We start from the raw sequence: 16,670 nt of genomic DNA, 5'->3' as shown, positions 1-16,670 counted from the left end.
CTATAGGGCTAGGTGTTTATCCAGATCTGAAGAAACCATAATCAGGTTTCCCTGTTCTACATAAGAGAATATATTGATTAAATCCAAAGCAACAGAGATGAAGAGACTAATTAGAAATTAATCAGGGTTTTCGTTTTGTTGCGTTTACCCCATTCTCCATAAATCCATAAGATCCACGATCTGGTAGCAGGGCTGATGAAGATATTTCCTTAGATTTTATCAGTGTAAAATATCGAGAGGTTCAGGGGAAAATAGTGAGGACGTAAAGGGAACGGATCAAAGTGTAGTGTACCAAACGTGATTCCTCAACTCGATAGGCGAGAACGCGTTGGCTTCGAGGAGATGACGGACGGACGCGCTTCATCCTCGCGCGTGTCTCGCGTCAGTCGTATTTGTCTTTCGTGTAAACTCACGAAGATCAAACGAGTCTGGCACGGTGGTCCAGGAATTGCCTACCACGTGTCGACGAAGTTAGGTGTTCGGGGAGGCAGCCTCGAGATAATTTTCCACGAAGCAGATTGTCCTTCCGTCGGTAGAACCGTAATTAATCTTTTCGTCCCCTTGATTCTCATAATACAGCGGGTAGTAAATTCAATCTAATGTTAGGAAGTTCACAATTTTTCTGTGGAAATGGATCAGTGTTTTTTATTCTGCACCAGAGAAATGTGCATTGTGAATCCTTCAGAGGATTCCGTTTGTTAAAAACAGCGCATGAATCTCGGCCGACGAGCCATCGATCCGCGAGATTCTACGACTCCCCGAAGGTCGAGAGTATTTTGATGTCCCAACGAAATCCACGGGATCACCGTAATCGTTTCCCATCGTGTTACCCGGGAGAAAGACGAAATTTACGGGATAAAACAAAGGGGTACTATCCTCGGAGCGAAAGACGCGTGCGACTTTGATTTATCCCGAACCGCTCGGCCGAACGCGTTAAAACGTTTTACGAGCGTCACGCTGATCACGTGTTTGTACATAGATCTTTCGCGTTCCTCCTTCCGTTTCGCTACAATAGTATTCTTTTACCGCTTCTTTCTGCCGAGAGCCGATCCGCTTCTTGCGTTTTTTCATTAATCTTGCTTCAACATTGTTGGCTCGTTACGTTTACTGATTTCTCGAGATTCTGTTTTCCGCGATTGTTCGTTCGAAAATTCAATCTCGATCCTCTTCCTCTTTCATTCGTATGGAAGTTTAATCCTTCTTTTATTCATGTGCAAGCGTAAGTCTACAATTCAATTACCTCTTACTCGAGCTGTGATTATTCTGTGAAGTACAGTCTTGTACTGTTACCTCCATTACCCCCTGTGAGTTCAACTTCTTCTCTTTTCTCTACTTCTCACGTGAGTCTTCAGTACCCCTTCGTTTCCTACCCTTACAAGATCGATTCTACTTCTAGTTCTTTTGTTAGTCGGGCCCAGCCTTCTACTTCGTCCACCGGTTCAACTTCTCCTCCTCTCTGTTTCGGTTCGACCCTCTTTTTACATTCCCTTTTAAGTTTCACCCTTTTTCTTCCATCGTCCCTCTAAAGTCTACTTCTACCTCGTCTTCGAGTCTCACCTTCGGCTGCTCCCTTAAAAGTTCTACTCCTTTTCTGTTACTTCCTGTCTAAATTTCACCCCTCTTTCACCATTTCATTTGGAAGTTTTACCGTTCTACAGTACACCAGTTGCTTTTAGTCTCTGCAAGTACATACTCTTCTTCTACCCTCACAGTTTCTATTATATTCTTTTAGTATATATATTTTTTTTATCTACATAACTTTCTAGTAACTTCTGCTCCTCTTCTACTTCCTCCGAAAGTTCCATCCCTCTTCCTCAATTTTTCTTCTGAAATTCCACTCTCTGGAACACTCTTTTTCGCTACGCTCCATTTTCAGACGTGGAGACACACGACCCGAATGGAACCATTTCCACGTGCCCAGTTGTTGTCGCGCGAGTGAAAACACGGAGAAAGGAGGAATATGAAATTGTCGGCCGGGCGGTATGCCCGCCACGAAAATATACGGGCCCGAGCCGCCAAACGAAAATAAATTCCTCGCGGAATGTTTCGCCGCTTTTCTGGCCGCGTCGCGAGATAGCTGGAGAGGTTCCAATTTTAAAAACGAAGGCCCCTGGCCCGGCGTGTTCCGTCTTCTAAAATGCCGATCCATCGGCGGCTTTAACGATCGTGGAATGTGGAAACAGTCTACAACGAAGACTATCCCATTGCACTCGTTGATTTAGATCCCCTTTATTCCTCGTCAGCCTTCGATTTTATTCCTCATATAGAGGCTGATAGCACCAGATCATTATATATAAAAACGAGCAAATTAAGGTACTAAAATAAACAACCGATTAAATATTGATTTTTTTCAATTCCTTGTATCAAATTTAAACAATTTTCGCTCCACTATGAATTAGTGACCGTTGAAGATTTTGGAACAACACAGAATACGTATCTCGGTGTATGTGTGGCTATCAGTGACAAAATTATCGTATAGCCAATGGTCTCCACGAATTGTCTCCAACCGACCATTAGTCTTCCCAGGACAGTGTTACGCGCATCCTCGGTTCATCCGGTCGACAGTGTTTTCGGTTACCACGATGGAACACCACGTAAACCGTAGGTAGTTTATTCGACGACTCGTCGTGTTAGTCAGGCTAAAGAAACGGAAAGAGGGGAAACAAAGAAAAGAAACAACGACTGGGGAACGATCGGACCTCGAACGCTTTCACGAAATACGAGTCGTTTGCGTTTGTGGCTCGCGAACGATTCACTTTCCGTGCCAAAATGCTGAATCTCGACACCGTTCCTTATCGCGTTGTAACATTATATCGAGGGCCTTTGGTGTCCTCTGTTTAACTCTGATCCCCCGACGTAAATCGTTAAAATCTGCACATTCCTTTCTCGTTAGAAACTGGTAATCTCGCGATCGAGCCTGAGTTAGGGATGTTCGATTCGATTCTTCGGAAGATCGATTTTCTTGGGTACCACATCACTGTCATGTATAACATATAGCACAACATACAACTCTTTATAGAATAATAGGTTCCTTTTTCTTTAATTATCAGACCTGATCCCACAATTTTGGCCGGTAGTGTACGTGTTATACATGACAGTCATGTGTTGTTACCCAAGGGAATCGATCTTCCGAAGAATCGAATCGGAATCGAGCATCCCTAGCCTGAATCAATTAGATTTTTCCGTCGAGTTATCGTTAATTCGATGATCCGTCAATATGTATATATTTTACTGTGGTATACGTTATGTTCAGGTTTATATGTTCCACTTAGTCCCGTTAATTGGAGAACAATGTGCTCGAACGATTCCTAATTGTGTTGCAGCTGCGAGGGTTGCAAGGGTTTCTTCAAGAGGACCGTGCGCAAGGACCTGTCGTACGCGTGCCGGGAGGAGAAGTCCTGCATCATCGACAAGAGGCAACGGAATCGGTGTCAGTACTGCAGATACCAGAAATGCCTGGCGATGGGAATGAAGAGGGAGGCGGTGCAGGAGGAGCGTCAACGCACCAAGGAGAAGGATCAGAGCGAGGTAGAGAGCACGAGTAACTTGAACTCGGACATGCCTATCGAGCGTATCCTGGAGGCTGAGAAACGAGTCGAATGCAAGATGGAGTCCCACGAAAATTACGAGGTAAATATACGGAGTTTGATGAAGCGAGCGTACCGGAGCAGCTTACATCAGTTCCTACCCTCCACCCTCCATCATGGGTTTGTTCGAGTACAATCTTCTCACTGTGTAACATCACGATTTTTGAACTCTGGTGGCTATAATCGTATAGAGAGTGGTAATTCTCGTGAGTTGAATCTTTTAACCCCTTTAACGATGTTTGACGAGTATACTCGTCGTCAGGAAATGACCACTTTTTGGGTAATGACCAGTATACTCGTCACGTGAAGGAGTAAAATACCTTTTGCTAGAAAAATTAAAATTTGAGTAAAAATTGAAAAATATATTTCTTCTTTCATTAGAATAAAGGAAGCAAATGGTTGCACATTTCCAAAAGAAAATTCGATCGTTAAAGGGTTAAACCTCTGCCATGAGTTAGCTTTGTTTGAAAAGGTGTCACCCAAAAATCTTGGTACGGTTGAGATGGCCAATGTCCTCTGATTGTGAGGTGGTCAAGAAAACGTGCTTATACAAGAGGGAATATTGTACTGTATAATAAATGACGCGTGTCCACCCGAGAGTATCGGTTCTCAATAGCTACTTTCGCGTGGATACACGCCATCCATCAGACGGTTTTATCATCCCTTGGACGAGCGAACCAAGAAACATGACTCGTGCCCACGATCCTAATGGAATGGGAACTAGCTACTTACTCTTCCTTTCTTTCTAGTCCCTCGACGACATCTTCAGTGAATAATTTCTGATCGATTATTGTCGAGTATAGGGATTGGACGTCGCCAGTCCGAAGAGGATACACCTCAGGTGGCGAATGAAAAAAAAAGCCAATCCTGCGGAATTAAATTTTTTTTTCCCCCCTCTTGGAATTTTAATACCCGTCTGGAGTCGCCGCCGCCGCTGCTGCTGCGGCTGGGACACCATCGTGTTCGAAATATTCGTTACCATTCCGTTGGTTCCGTGTATAATACGACATATGGATATGTCATCGAGAGATGCTTTCACGCGATACATGATTTGCTTTTAGACGATACAACAACCGAGTTCTCGAGACAAGAAATCAATTCATTTGTTCGAGAGAGATGTGTGTGTCCTTTTAGCGGGTTGTCGGATACGAATCGTGGTTCGTCGGCCCGAAAGAAATTCACAGTGCCGATCGAGTTGCTCGATAAATGACACGCTGTGCTCGGAGTTATTGGAGGATCGTGCCTTTGTACGGATTCACGTGGGAGAGGGAGCATTTGTATTTAAATGGATTGACTTACGAGGGTAACCGATATTCCGCAATGATGCTCTCATCTTGCAGAGCCACTTATTTTAATAGATTTAGATGGTAGATTCGTGTATGCTCGCATAGATTTGCATTAAAAAATGATATCTGTTACGATTGATTCACTCTGGAGGATGAGAAATACTCCTACTGATAGGAGGATCATTTCTATCGATGAAAATTTACCTCATTCGGCTGCTTGCTATGCATAGACTTTAGAGGATCATATACTTAAAAGACATCACCTGTACCCAAGTAAATTCATCAAAGAGGATCCATACTTTGATATACGTCGACTGAAAGACCACAATCGTTCAAGTATTATTCATCTTATCCAATCATCTGGTATATATATTCACTTCAAAGGACCATCTGGTTTATCAGCTCGAAGATAATGCCCTAATACGGTGAAAAATGCATCTTCGATCACGAAGATTAGTCAGATATTTCACTTGGCATATCCAGGAACACGATCTTCGAACAATTCCGGGCAAAGCACTGGTCACGTATAACTCAAACTGCGGAAGATTGACTGTCAGACAGAGAAATACATATTCCACCAGGGGGGGAACCATCATCACAGGGCTACCCCTTCCATGATCAAACAATTAAAACAAAAAATATAAAAAAAAAAAAAACATATTTTGAACGGAGCGACGGTCGTAGCAATTAGACGATTTCGTCTGATACGCCGTTCTGCGAATCGGCGCGTATCAGCCCACACGACAACGCCATTTAACTACGCGTTTTGCTTGTCTATTGTGAGCCGGACGTGTCGGTTTCATTTTCGTGGAATGGTGTGTGTAGCTGTTCCACGAAACGCTCCTTCAATTAATCCAGCGTATCTCTTGTAATGCACAGAATGCAGTGTCGCGCATTTGCGACAATCAGCTGTTCCAGCTGGTAGCATGGGCGAAGCACATCCCAAATTTTACGTCGTTGCCACTGGAGGATCAGGTTCTGCTGCTACGGGCCGGATGGAACGAGCTGCTGATCGCCTCATTCTCACACCGGTCCATCGACGTGAAGGACGGTATCGTGTTGGCGACTGGGATCACTGTATATCGTAACTCGGCGCAGCAGGCTGGCGTGGGTACGATATTCGACCGTGTCCTCTCCGAGCTCGTGTCCAAAATGCGTGAGATGAGGATGGACAGGACTGAACTTGGTTGCCTCAGGTGGGTAGACCTTGACCGTAAAAAAATATTCTATATCCAAAATATCTATCACACTATCGGCTGACCGAGTCTGGGATCGGTAGATAATTTCCAATGACACCAGTCAGATAAAACAGGAATAGTAGAAGATGCCCGTCGGCAAGTAAGGGATCTGTAACGAGAATCTCTTGTATTCTTTCGCACGCGCGCACGCGTATGTGTGTTTGTGACAGCTTTCAGTTTTCAGTCAGCCGGGAATGTATACTTGTCTACTGCGAAACAACTGATTTTCTTAGTTTTAACATCGAATAAATTCAATCCTCTACACAGGGCTATCATTCTTTTCAACCCCGAAGTCCGGGGATTAAAATCGGTACAGGACGTGACGAAGCTTCGCGAGATGATCTACGCCGCCCTGGAAGGATACTGTCGCGGTACCTGGCCCGACGACGCCGGCAGATTCGCGAAGCTATTGCTACGCTTGCCAGCGATTCGATCGATCGGGTTGAAGTGCCTGGAGCACTTGTTCTTCTTCAAGATCCACGTGCCGATCGACGATTTCCTCGTGGAGATGCTCGAGTCACAGTCAGATCCTTAGGAGCAGACGGTGTGCCGCGTGTTGGGGCACACCGATCTATGAGGGAAACGACGAGAAAAGAAAAACATATACACCGAACGGAAAGAAAATCAGAAAGGAAAAAAACAAAATATTACACCTGCATTCGAGATATATATGTACACACCACGTTAACGAACCTCGCCGGGTACCGACGCCTCCACGCCAAGGTATTCTAACGTCGAGCAGCCAGCTGAAATTTACTTACACTCCCCCCTCTCCCTTCACCTTTTTATTTATGTCTTTGTTAACGCATCGTGTCCGACCTTAGCCCCGGCGATCTTTCAGCCGATTCGTATCGAGAGCACTACGGAAGTCGCAACGAGATGTACTCGGTCCCGCAAGAATAGGTAGCTCAGCCCTCCTCTGTTGGAACCCGTTGATTCCCTGGAAGCTACTGGAACGATCTCTGTCTGTTTGACATGTTGACTGCCACACATTAATTATGCGTGGGTGATACATTTGTAAGTTCTGGTTGAATTGTCAATAGTTTTGACCAACAATTATCGGGTCGTTTGATGAGTCATTTGATAATCTTTTGTAATTCTATGTTGCCTAAGACCCCTGGTAGTGTTAGAGGGTTACGCGAAAAGGGGATCGAATTATTGAAAATTTTTTATACAGATATCTGTCGGACAGTCAACGCGTTAATAATGCCATCATCTGAGCAAGGTCCTCCTATATAATTATGTGACTTCGTTTACTGGATTATTGTTATTGGCTCGATTGTATCCACGTTGAATCCTTTGCGTCCCCTGCAAACATGGAAGTTCCTAAGACATTCACTTCGTTTCTAATCCTGCCTGTGCAATATACCTCTGTGATTCATGTTGTTGCCAGGACTGGTAACCATGAGAAATTTGTACCACCAACAGATAACGTGCAAATTAATATCTGAGTATCTTTATATAATATACGTGTATATAGAAGTGTCGTTAATCATTAGTTTTGGTAACAACAGAAATCATTAAGAGATATTGTGCAGCCTTGTATCTCCTATAATCAGTAAGTTGTTTCTCTTCTTGTAAGTCTTTCAAAATAGTTTTACAATTCACCGCGTACACACCCCTCTCTACAGAGTCCTCGACGTGGATGCAATCAACGCGAACAAGTTCTCGGGTATTTTTTACATTCCAACTCTGCCTCGATCCGAATCGTCATTTGAAAGAGCCACAGTTGCATATAGATAATATACATACTTGCATAAAACGAAAGAGCAAGCGGTTTTACACGTATGCACCACGATAATTTATTGTTTTGTATTTTTAGAGTATAGAAAGAGATTTGTTCGATATATGTATACATATATATTGAATATATATATATATAAAGACATTTTGTGTCTGTAATCAAGTATGGAAACCGTGACAAACGGGGAGACGATATCTTGTTATTGAGGTATCGAGAAGCCTTTTGGTGATTTCTTTTTTATTATAAGAGAGTGGTTTTCACTTTTGGTACGGCAAATTGCACCAAAATTTTTTATTCAACGATTCTAGTAGACCTTGGTACCAAGTTTCTGCCTGTTGTGTCCGATTATACTATACCATATGCCGCTAGGTGTAGCGATCAAGATGTAAATGTTTCTCAATGGTTTTCTATCCAATGAGAAGTTATTACCTTTCCTTGAAAAATCTAAGAGCCCTTGGAACATTGAAGGGAAAAGCACTTGCGAGATGTGTATGGTTATCCTTTAGATCTAGATGTATAGAATTCAACTGATCAAGGACAGGACTATGACAGAAACCTTACTCTGTCATTGTTAGCAATTTACAGAACTCTTTCATGATTCGAGCTGAAGGATATAAGAGAATAATGGTAATTTTAGACATAGAATGCCACCCCATTCTATTACTCTATATTTTTAAGTAAGTGAAAAACCATTATATTGGTATTTTTAATTAGATAGGAATCTAAATTCGTTGCAATATATTCCAAATTATATATTTTAATCCTCGTGCTTTATTGATTAGTTTAAGGATATCAAATTAAACTAGTGGAATATATATTTTATGATCTTGTTGTATTGATCATCTCTGGTGCATTATTCTGGAAAGTTAGAGAAATTTATTTATACCTTTTTTTTGTAAAATATTTTTAAAGAAATTAGCTTTATTGTATTTCAATTAGAAATTCTATAATGGAAAAAAAGGAGTTTCTTCATATCCTTCAGTTGCAGTCATCAATATAAATTAATATATGTAGTACCCTAGAAAACGTAAGGAACGATCATACTTACTTGGATAATATAAATTATGATAATACTAAATATTATTGAACATATTTCTATTTTTGCGTGAATGCTTACGATTGTTAGTTGTTGGTTATTGTTATCTATTTGATGAGAGTTTTTAATGTTATGCATACCACGAGAAAACACAATATTAAATTTCCGACTTTCCGTTTGTAATATTACTGAAGTTATGCTGTTCATTTTAGATGCCTGCTGTATTATTTATTACTATGTTCAACTAAATTACAACATAAATTTCGAAAACTGATGGATTCAATTTCTATAATTTCAAATAACTTCAAGTCACGTAACACTATTTATACATTATACAAACCACATAGGAAAACTGTATCACAATTTCGTAAATTACCTTTCACAAGGTAACATTTTCTTTTTATTGTATTCAGTCTAAAGATACATCTTGACCAAAAGTACCTCTGAACGAAGCGCATTTTGCTATCACCTCATCTAATTCCTCAATGTAATAATAGAAAAAAAACAAGCTGTAAAAGACCATTAGGATTGGAGGGCGTGAATGCTTGCTACCTGTGAATGAAGTTTCATATAAAATATATAAATGTTAAAATGATGATATCTATACATACATATAATATATGGATATATAAACAGAACTCTTTCACAAATAATGAGAACCTCAGTAGTAGTCAGTAGAATAAACAAAGATAGCGGCAGAATTGAGAAATGTCCCCTGCAATCAGATAATGATTAAAGGTAAGAGGATCCAAAAGAAAGGAATTTGGAATGTCTTGAAAAAATCTGCCAAGTAATAGCATGCTTCTGCGCGAGAAGCGAATTGTTCAATGAACAAAATGAACCGTATACGGGCATAACTGATATAAACTCGATGCTTTTGCCATACTTCTTTGAACTATCATAGAAATGGTATGATGCTCAAATTGTATGTAGTGATGTTTTACTTAGTAACAGTGTCCTAGAGTGGAAGAATGAGGTGCGTTGTAAACTTTCTGTACAGTGACGCATTGGTAAAGTAAACGTGAAAAATAGTTTACTTTATATTTATTGCATTTGTTATTTGGTACTTAGAGAATCCTTCACCCTTGATGTATCTGTAATTATTGAACCGTACTGTAACATACAACTAACATTCTCCATATTTTGTATCTACACATTCTTCTAATGAATGAAAGCAGATATTGTTGTTGTTTTAAATTTTTATAAATGGTTTCAATTCGATTAGAATTCCAGAAAAAGTTTCACGCACCCTTTCTGCATAGATCAGTACAAATAAGTTTAATATAAATAATAATAAAGGTTAAATAACTGTTTATCCTTACTAAACATGTAAGGTACATCCCACTTAAACAACAGTAGCTGGTGTCCTACTAAAATATTGTACCTTCAATGAACTAAGCTAAAAGCGAGAGTACTAAATCCTTCTGTGTATATAAATGTCATAAATTTTATGTATTAATAAATGCCACATTTAACGACAAATTAACTCACACGACTGCCGTTACAATTAACTGTTTTTTGGAATATTAGCGTTGCCCGATATTCCATGATTGAAAATTTTCTTTTTTTTGCATCAAACAGAGAAGAGAGCCTCACTGAAATCATTGTGTTTCAGTTTATTAGCGAATTACCATTGTACAAGACTTGTAAGGGTGTCAGTGGAAAGGAAAAATTAAACATTAACGTTTGGAAACAACGTATTTAAAGGTGTACAAATAGCTTTCTAGCATGATATTCCATTCCAGAAATAATTATTGTATCGACAGCTTAAAGATATTTCATCATTTAAACCACTGTTTCAGACTTTCATTGTACATTCATTTGATAACACAAATTAATATTATTTTTAACTGCCTTGGTAATTAGTAATCAATAATATTTCGTACGGTTGTGCTCAGTAGTTAAAGAAATGTCTATACATATGTATGTACATATGTGCGTGTACATAATTGTACAGCTGTACCTATGCACTCATAAGTGATAAAATACATGGACATACACATTTTAAGTCCATCTTTTACTATCTTTAAGCTGCAACTATCATCGTGTGATTTAACGAAAGGAAAATTGCTGTTACGTCTGTTGTATTATTGCAATGATTAAACAACGCTTTTGTATGTGCAAACGCGACATTATTTCAAGGTAACTGTACGAAGAAAACAACATTGGAATACAAGGAATTCTGCATTCAGTCGGTAACTGTTTTATAAAGAGTTAAGAGTAATATATTTACGAAAGGATGTGTAACGACGATGGATATATAAATTATGTAAACATGGAACAGAAAGAATGCAAGGGAGAATGGATATTAATGAAAGAGTAAGGTGCGAACAAGTAATTATATGAATGTACATGTAAAACAGTATGGTTAATAACAATCCTTGATTAAAGAAATATGATGTACGGTCTCGCGTCAAGAGATAAATCGTCTATTCTGACTTATCTGAATATAATATTTTTATGAAGCGATCAAAATGTTTTGCTTACTGCATTTCCATATTCACCTATGAGTTTCTATTCTTTTTCTTGATCGACTGTAGGAGTCAAAATTTAATTGGAGAAACCCTTTTTTACAAACAATATATTACTTTTACATTATGCTTCTTTATTATTTTGAATGCAAAAAGAAAATAAATATCAAAAAATTTTGTAATCATAATAAAACATAAGTACCTAGTGGGCAGAATTTATGAAAACACTTTTTTTTTATTCATGATGGACATTATACAGAGTATGTTTCTGATATATTTATTAGTCACTGACAATTCATGATGTTAACAATAATTAGACATACTTCGATACTTCCACTGTTGCAAAGTTCTTTCCCCATCTTCCATTTGTTTTCTCATAAATAAAGTGTTCCAATAATATTCGATAAAAAAGAAGGTAGAAAATAATATTACAAACACCACAGTGAATCAAATACATTGTCACATTAAGGGGACATCTTATATTACTTTTCTTTTCAGTCACGCCATATGTACAATTATTACTTTCTTTGATGCGGTCATTAATATATTGTTTTCCTATTTGTTTAAAAGAAATAACTTAACTGTTTTGTAAAATGAGATTGGAAGTAAAATTGTGTCTCCTTTCAACTAAATTTCACAGCTTTCCAGCATGTGTACAGTCTTGATTTGAGTTTATCTGAAAATAAACATAAAGTTACTTACTTTTATTATATATTTACTGCATGTAATTGTTTGCACAGTTTATTAAATTGTCTGGCTAAAATAGACGCTGTGTTTAAAAGGCACATCATAGCGGGAATCTGTTCACCATTTTTCTTTTACATGTTTGTGCAATGCCAAATACAACTGATTAATGTATAAGGCATGAATTTACATGTATATATTTGATTCTACTGTACCATATTATAGGAATACAAACAACTAATGTTAAACTTACAATATTTTTTTCCATAATTTGTTGCATATCTAAAATTGTTTAGAACTTTTCTTCTTCAAGACCATGTTTGAAGAACATAAGTACTGGCACAGAGTCACCATCAATGTCACGGTATTCCATTAATGCAACAAGGCCATCAATATCCATGGATTCACCAGTGAAAAACTGTAAGTCTTTGAAACGACTCAAGACATCTTTCATAACTTTGTTTGTGTTAGTTTTGAATACTTCCACTTGATCAGGAGATTTTTCTTCTAATCTTGCTACTAGTCTGTTAAAAAAATATGCTTATTAGACAAATTACTTAACAAAAAGTAATTATATATATCAATTTTGACAATTACTTTTTCATGTAATCCTTCAGATAAAGAGTATAGGACTTCTTGTCATTAAATGCATAAGTTTCTTGAAGTCGATGATTTAAAACTACATCAACACCCCTTTCTACAGCTTCATCTGTGCCCTCATCAGCTGTCTCTGCTGATGGGTTAAATCCAGCAATTTCAATTTCACCAGCTTTACGAGTGACCATCTAATTACAAGAAATAAACAAATATAATTAGTTAACAATCATTCAGTTTAGTTGTAACTATAACATTCAACACTTTACCTTGCCATATACTTCGTATATAACATCATCAATCAATTTCATCTTGTAGGTGTCTGAGAACATCTCATCACCTGCAATACATAAATTTTGGTCATATTATATTAGAAACCTGAATTAAACGATCATTTTCACAATTGTTACTAACAAAGGAAGACCATCTTTGAACTAAAACTCATACAATTTTTTTTTAATTGTTATGTGTTACCATTCTCTAAGATCGTACAATTGAAACGAGTCATTTGGGACATATGGAGAGGTTATAAATAAGATTGTAGAATATTTAAGTAACATAGTTGCATACTAATAATTACGTGAAATAGGTATACCACCCTGTGCTGCTACATTGTAACTATTTGAATGAGCGTGAAAGGATATTTTTATAAGTATCACTTTTAGAACATCGGTGTTCGTGATAGAAATGTCACTATGAACCGGACTTAAATAAAACAATTGATTGACACTGTTGTCTAATGAACAATTCAAAAAATATTAATGAAGTCTATTACTTAAGGATGCATTAAATGATCTTACCGGTGAAAATGTCCTTGTAGATCCTCATGGTGGAAGATGGAGAAAGATTTAATTACAGCTAAACTAAACAAGACACAGTCACCCAGATAGAGCGAACCGGAAGGGATCAAAGCTACTCCGAGTTGCACCAACTTCACTGCACACTAGTACCAATGTCTAAAGTCTAAAATCATTACACACTATCCTAACAAACATTTTTAATTTTCATAATTATTATAAACGTGCAATAAAAAAGATTACAGATCAAAAGTTTAGATTTAAAATATGTTATGATAAAAATGAACGTAACGCACTACAGTAGAATACTTATAGAGATGCTAAAATAATGGAACAAAATGAATCATGCTCTTTAAAGTAATAATAATGAAAGAAACTAAATAATATTAGAACATTTTAGTCTTAAAACATAGCAGTTAAAATTTGAATTTACTTTCGCTTCCAGAAATGCTATGTTACAGTATTCCAAGTTGCCGTTGGAAGCAAGCGTCGCTTTAATGGCTAGTGGCTTTAGCGCAGCTGGTAAGAATATTTAAGTTGTAGGTATGTTCAATTTACAACTACAGTAAAAATTAAGCGCAATAAAAAGAGTAATGAGCTATATTACATGATCATAGCAAATGGTAAAGATATAGTTAATTTTCTATTTACAGTGTGAATCATAGTTATTTTTATATTTTATTCAATTTAATGTATTGATACAGTTAGAGCGGTTAGAGCATTCGTTACAGCTTCATTTCCGGTTTTAGCGAATTTAGAGGCACGTGTGCGTCATGCTGTTTTGTGTTTAATTGTTGCAACAAAACAGTTTCAATTTACGTATTATAAAGGAAAGACGCGGTAGTATTCTTTTAGACACGTGCCTAAAGTAAAGAGAGACAAATGGAAAACGGAAAAGAGGAAGTTCAACCTGAGAGCGTGAATGATGTTGCAGCCGATGAGGTTAAATGCGAGAAGCCGGGTCCTAAGCTCGAAGAAAACTCTAAAGAAGATGGAAAAGTCGATGAGCCGTCTAGTGAGCTCTTGGAAAAAATAAAAAATCAAATTGAGGTATATAATTTTGTGATACATATAACGTTGAACTGAATTTCTATCATGTAGTGGGTTCGTAGCTGTGTTATTGTCCGCCCAAGCGAAGCTGGCGATTGAATTAGGAGTTGGTAGAATCAAGCAGAAAAACAGTTTTTTTTCTTAGTGTTTAATTTATAGCCTATATTCTGGAAACTCCTGTTGTATCAGCATCCTGTGAATAGAAAGAGAATATGTTATTTTCCCTCCTATCTGTGATGAGGACATATATAATAAAACAAATTTGCTATGTTACTATCACATAAATACACAAGGAACAACCTATAAAGAATATGCTATTAATTATTTGCAGTTCTATTTTGGAGATGTTAACATGCAGAGGGATAAGTTTCTCATTGAACAGACAAAATTGGATAATGGATGGGTACCAATGTCTATTATGTTGAATTTTAAGATGTTGGCTTCTATGAGCAAGGATAGTGATGTAATATTAAAAGCTTTAGTGTCGAGTGATCTGATAGAGGTATCAGAGGACAAGAAGAAGATTCGTCGTTCAGTAGAACATCCCTTGCCAGTTTATAATGATGAATATAGAAAGGCACAGGAAGCCAGAACAACTTATGTAAAAGGATTCCCTCTGAATGACACAAATATTGAAAAACTCAAAACCTTCTTCAATGATTTTGAACCATATGAGAATATTATTGTAAGTGTCTACATCTTATAACATTTTTCACCCAAATAGAAGAAATTGGTGAACAAATGTTTAGATTTTCAGACTATTTTCTTGTTTGATAGATGAGGAAGTATAGCGATAAGGACAAAAAGTTGCAGTTTAAAGGATCTATCTTTGTGCAATTCAAGACTTTGGAAGATGCAAAAGCTTTTATAGCTAGGGAATCTGTAAAATATGGAGACACTGAGTTGATTAGAAAGTGGTCGTAAGTTTCTCAAATAATCCTTTACAGAATATTCGATTCTGTTAAATATACACTGTTTCATGAGTGATTAAAAATTTTAGAGCCGATTATAGCGTAGAAAAAGCAAAGGAAAAAGAAGAGAGGAAACAGAAAAGATCTGAGACAAAAGCTAAGAAAAATAACACTGTTAGTACAATAGGAAGTATTTTATACATTTAAAGTAATGAACCAGTCGACTACAGCGTTTTGCAATATTTTCAGGGCAAAGAAAAGGACGATGATGAGAGTGGAGAAGAAAACGAAAACGAAAAAGAGTCGTCAGCCTTACCTAAAGGCTGTGTGATTCACTTTTCTGATGTACCTGAAAAATGTACAAGAGAAGATATCAAGGAACGTTTAAGTGAACTCCAAGCTAGTATTGCATTCGTTGATTTTAAGATGGGTGATAAGGAAGGCTGGGTTCGTTTACAAGGAGAGAATTCCGCGAAGACTGTAGTTGATAAAATGAAGGACAGCAAAGTGAGCTATTTAAATTAAAATGCATACACTATCAATTCACGGTGCACCAGTAGTCATTTATATTCTTTATCTGAGTAGGTATTAATTCATGACAAAGAAGTAACGTGCCGAATTCTCGAAGGCGAGGAAGAGGAGAAGTACCTCGCTAAAGCGAAAGAAGATATGGCAAATACAAGGCAAAGGTATAATAAAGGAAAACGCGGAGGTAAAAAAGGTAAGCTATTGGGAAATGTTTAAAATATTTCTTGTACGATACAAATAAAAGTTCCAATCTTATGAACTCCATAATGATGACTTGCCATGCTAATACTGAGAGATCATCTGGATCTCGCTGAGTTGAATTCTCATACATACTGAATTTATTTCATAATTTTTTTATCTACCGTTAAAATATGATAAATGTTAACTATAAGAGTATCCGAAATATTAAAGGTCGCAATGCACAGCGGGGGCAAAGAAAGAGACGTAGCAGCGATACCAACGATGGAACTCCAGCTAAGAAAACAGCGGTTGAATGAAACAAAGAATCTAATTAATGATATCGATAAGCCAAACAAATTCCATACTTTCTCTGCTATGTATATTATTCCTATTTTTATTATATGGACACCCACCCACAAGATAAATGTATAGAATGTAAAAGATAGACGTTACACTGTTACAAATTAAAAGTAGGCATCTACTTTACGTGCATATTTTTCGTTACAATTGAACAGTGTGTATATTATTTAAATGATAAAAACACGACACTGTTTATATTTGTAA

The 16,670-nt window shown here is 37.4% G+C and overlaps 3 protein-coding genes across 13 annotated transcripts in view; 2 read left to right on the top strand and 1 right to left on the bottom strand.

The window, feature by feature from the left end:
* Positions 1-7,904, top strand: part of LOC107189777 (retinoic acid receptor RXR) — a 55,904-nt gene extending 48,000 nt beyond the window's left edge. For 7 of the 8 annotated variants that reach the window (XM_015578400.1, XM_015578398.1, XM_015578393.1 and 4 more), the window contains 3 exons: positions 3,324-3,630; positions 5,753-6,069; positions 6,379-7,904. In XM_015578400.1, the coding sequence (XP_015433886.1) occupies positions 3,324-3,630; positions 5,753-6,069; positions 6,379-6,646 (892 nt within the window). In that variant the 3' untranslated portion in view covers positions 6,647-7,904. The remainder of the gene's footprint in view (positions 1-3,323; positions 3,631-5,752; positions 6,070-6,378) is intronic. The other variant, XM_015578399.1, reaches the window with a different exon arrangement.
* A 3,672-nt stretch (positions 7,905-11,576) lies between these two features.
* Positions 11,577-13,526, bottom strand: LOC107189712 (translationally-controlled tumor protein homolog). The gene is made up of 5 exons (XM_015578307.1): positions 13,441-13,526; positions 12,910-12,980; positions 12,644-12,831; positions 12,300-12,570; positions 11,577-12,038 (listed from the first exon to the last, which is right to left on the bottom strand). Exons 1-4 carry the CDS (start codon positions 13,466-13,468, stop codon positions 12,339-12,341), a joined length of 519 nt encoding a protein of 172 aa, XP_015433793.1. The 5' UTR covers positions 13,469-13,526; the 3' UTR covers positions 11,577-12,038; positions 12,300-12,338.
* Positions 13,527-13,925: 399 nt separating this feature from the next.
* LOC107189721 (la protein homolog) lies at positions 13,926-16,670 on the top strand. Of its 4 annotated transcripts, none has more exons than XM_015578321.1 (8): positions 13,926-13,980; positions 14,187-14,487; positions 14,819-15,172; positions 15,265-15,407; positions 15,488-15,572; positions 15,648-15,905; positions 15,984-16,119; positions 16,338-16,670. In XM_015578321.1, exons 2-8 carry the CDS (start codon positions 14,320-14,322, stop codon positions 16,421-16,423), a joined length of 1,230 nt encoding a protein of 409 aa, XP_015433807.1. In that variant the 5' UTR covers positions 13,926-13,980; positions 14,187-14,319; the 3' UTR covers positions 16,424-16,670. The 4 variants fall into 4 exon arrangements, with proteins under 4 accessions (XP_015433807.1, XP_015433809.1, XP_015433806.1 ...); XM_015578323.1 differs by having other exon boundaries at positions 13,962-13,980; positions 14,282-14,487; XM_015578320.1 differs by lacking the exon at positions 13,926-13,980 and adding an exon at positions 13,985-14,060.

Source organism: Dufourea novaeangliae, unplaced genomic scaffold (genome assembly GCF_001272555.1).
Source record: "Dufourea novaeangliae isolate 0120121106 unplaced genomic scaffold, ASM127255v1 scaffold162, whole genome shotgun sequence".
NCBI classification, from domain to species: domain Eukaryota; kingdom Metazoa; phylum Arthropoda; class Insecta; order Hymenoptera; family Halictidae; genus Dufourea; species Dufourea novaeangliae.
This window is presented reverse-complemented; position numbering and strand designations above follow the sequence as displayed.

Coding starts and splice junctions, on each gene's coding strand:
- LOC107189712 (XM_015578307.1), bottom strand. CDS start 13,468: ATGAGGATCTACAAGGACATTTTCACCG. Junction 12,981..13,440: donor CTACAAGGACATTTTCACCG/GTAAGATCATTT, acceptor TATGTATTGCAG/GTGATGAGATGTTCTCAGAC. Junction 12,571..12,643: donor CTGAAGGATTACATGAAAAA/GTAATTGTCAAA, acceptor TTTTTTTAACAG/ACTAGTAGCAAGATTAGAAG.
- LOC107189721 (XM_015578321.1), top strand. CDS start 14,320: ATGGAAAACGGAAAAGAGGAAGTTCAACCTGAGAGCGTGAATGATGTT. Junction 15,173..15,264: donor AACCATATGAGAATATTATT/GTAAGTGTCTAC, acceptor CTTGTTTGATAG/ATGAGGAAGTATAGCGATAA. Junction 15,408..15,487: donor GAGTTGATTAGAAAGTGGTC/GTAAGTTTCTCA, acceptor TAAAAATTTTAG/AGCCGATTATAGCGTAGAAA.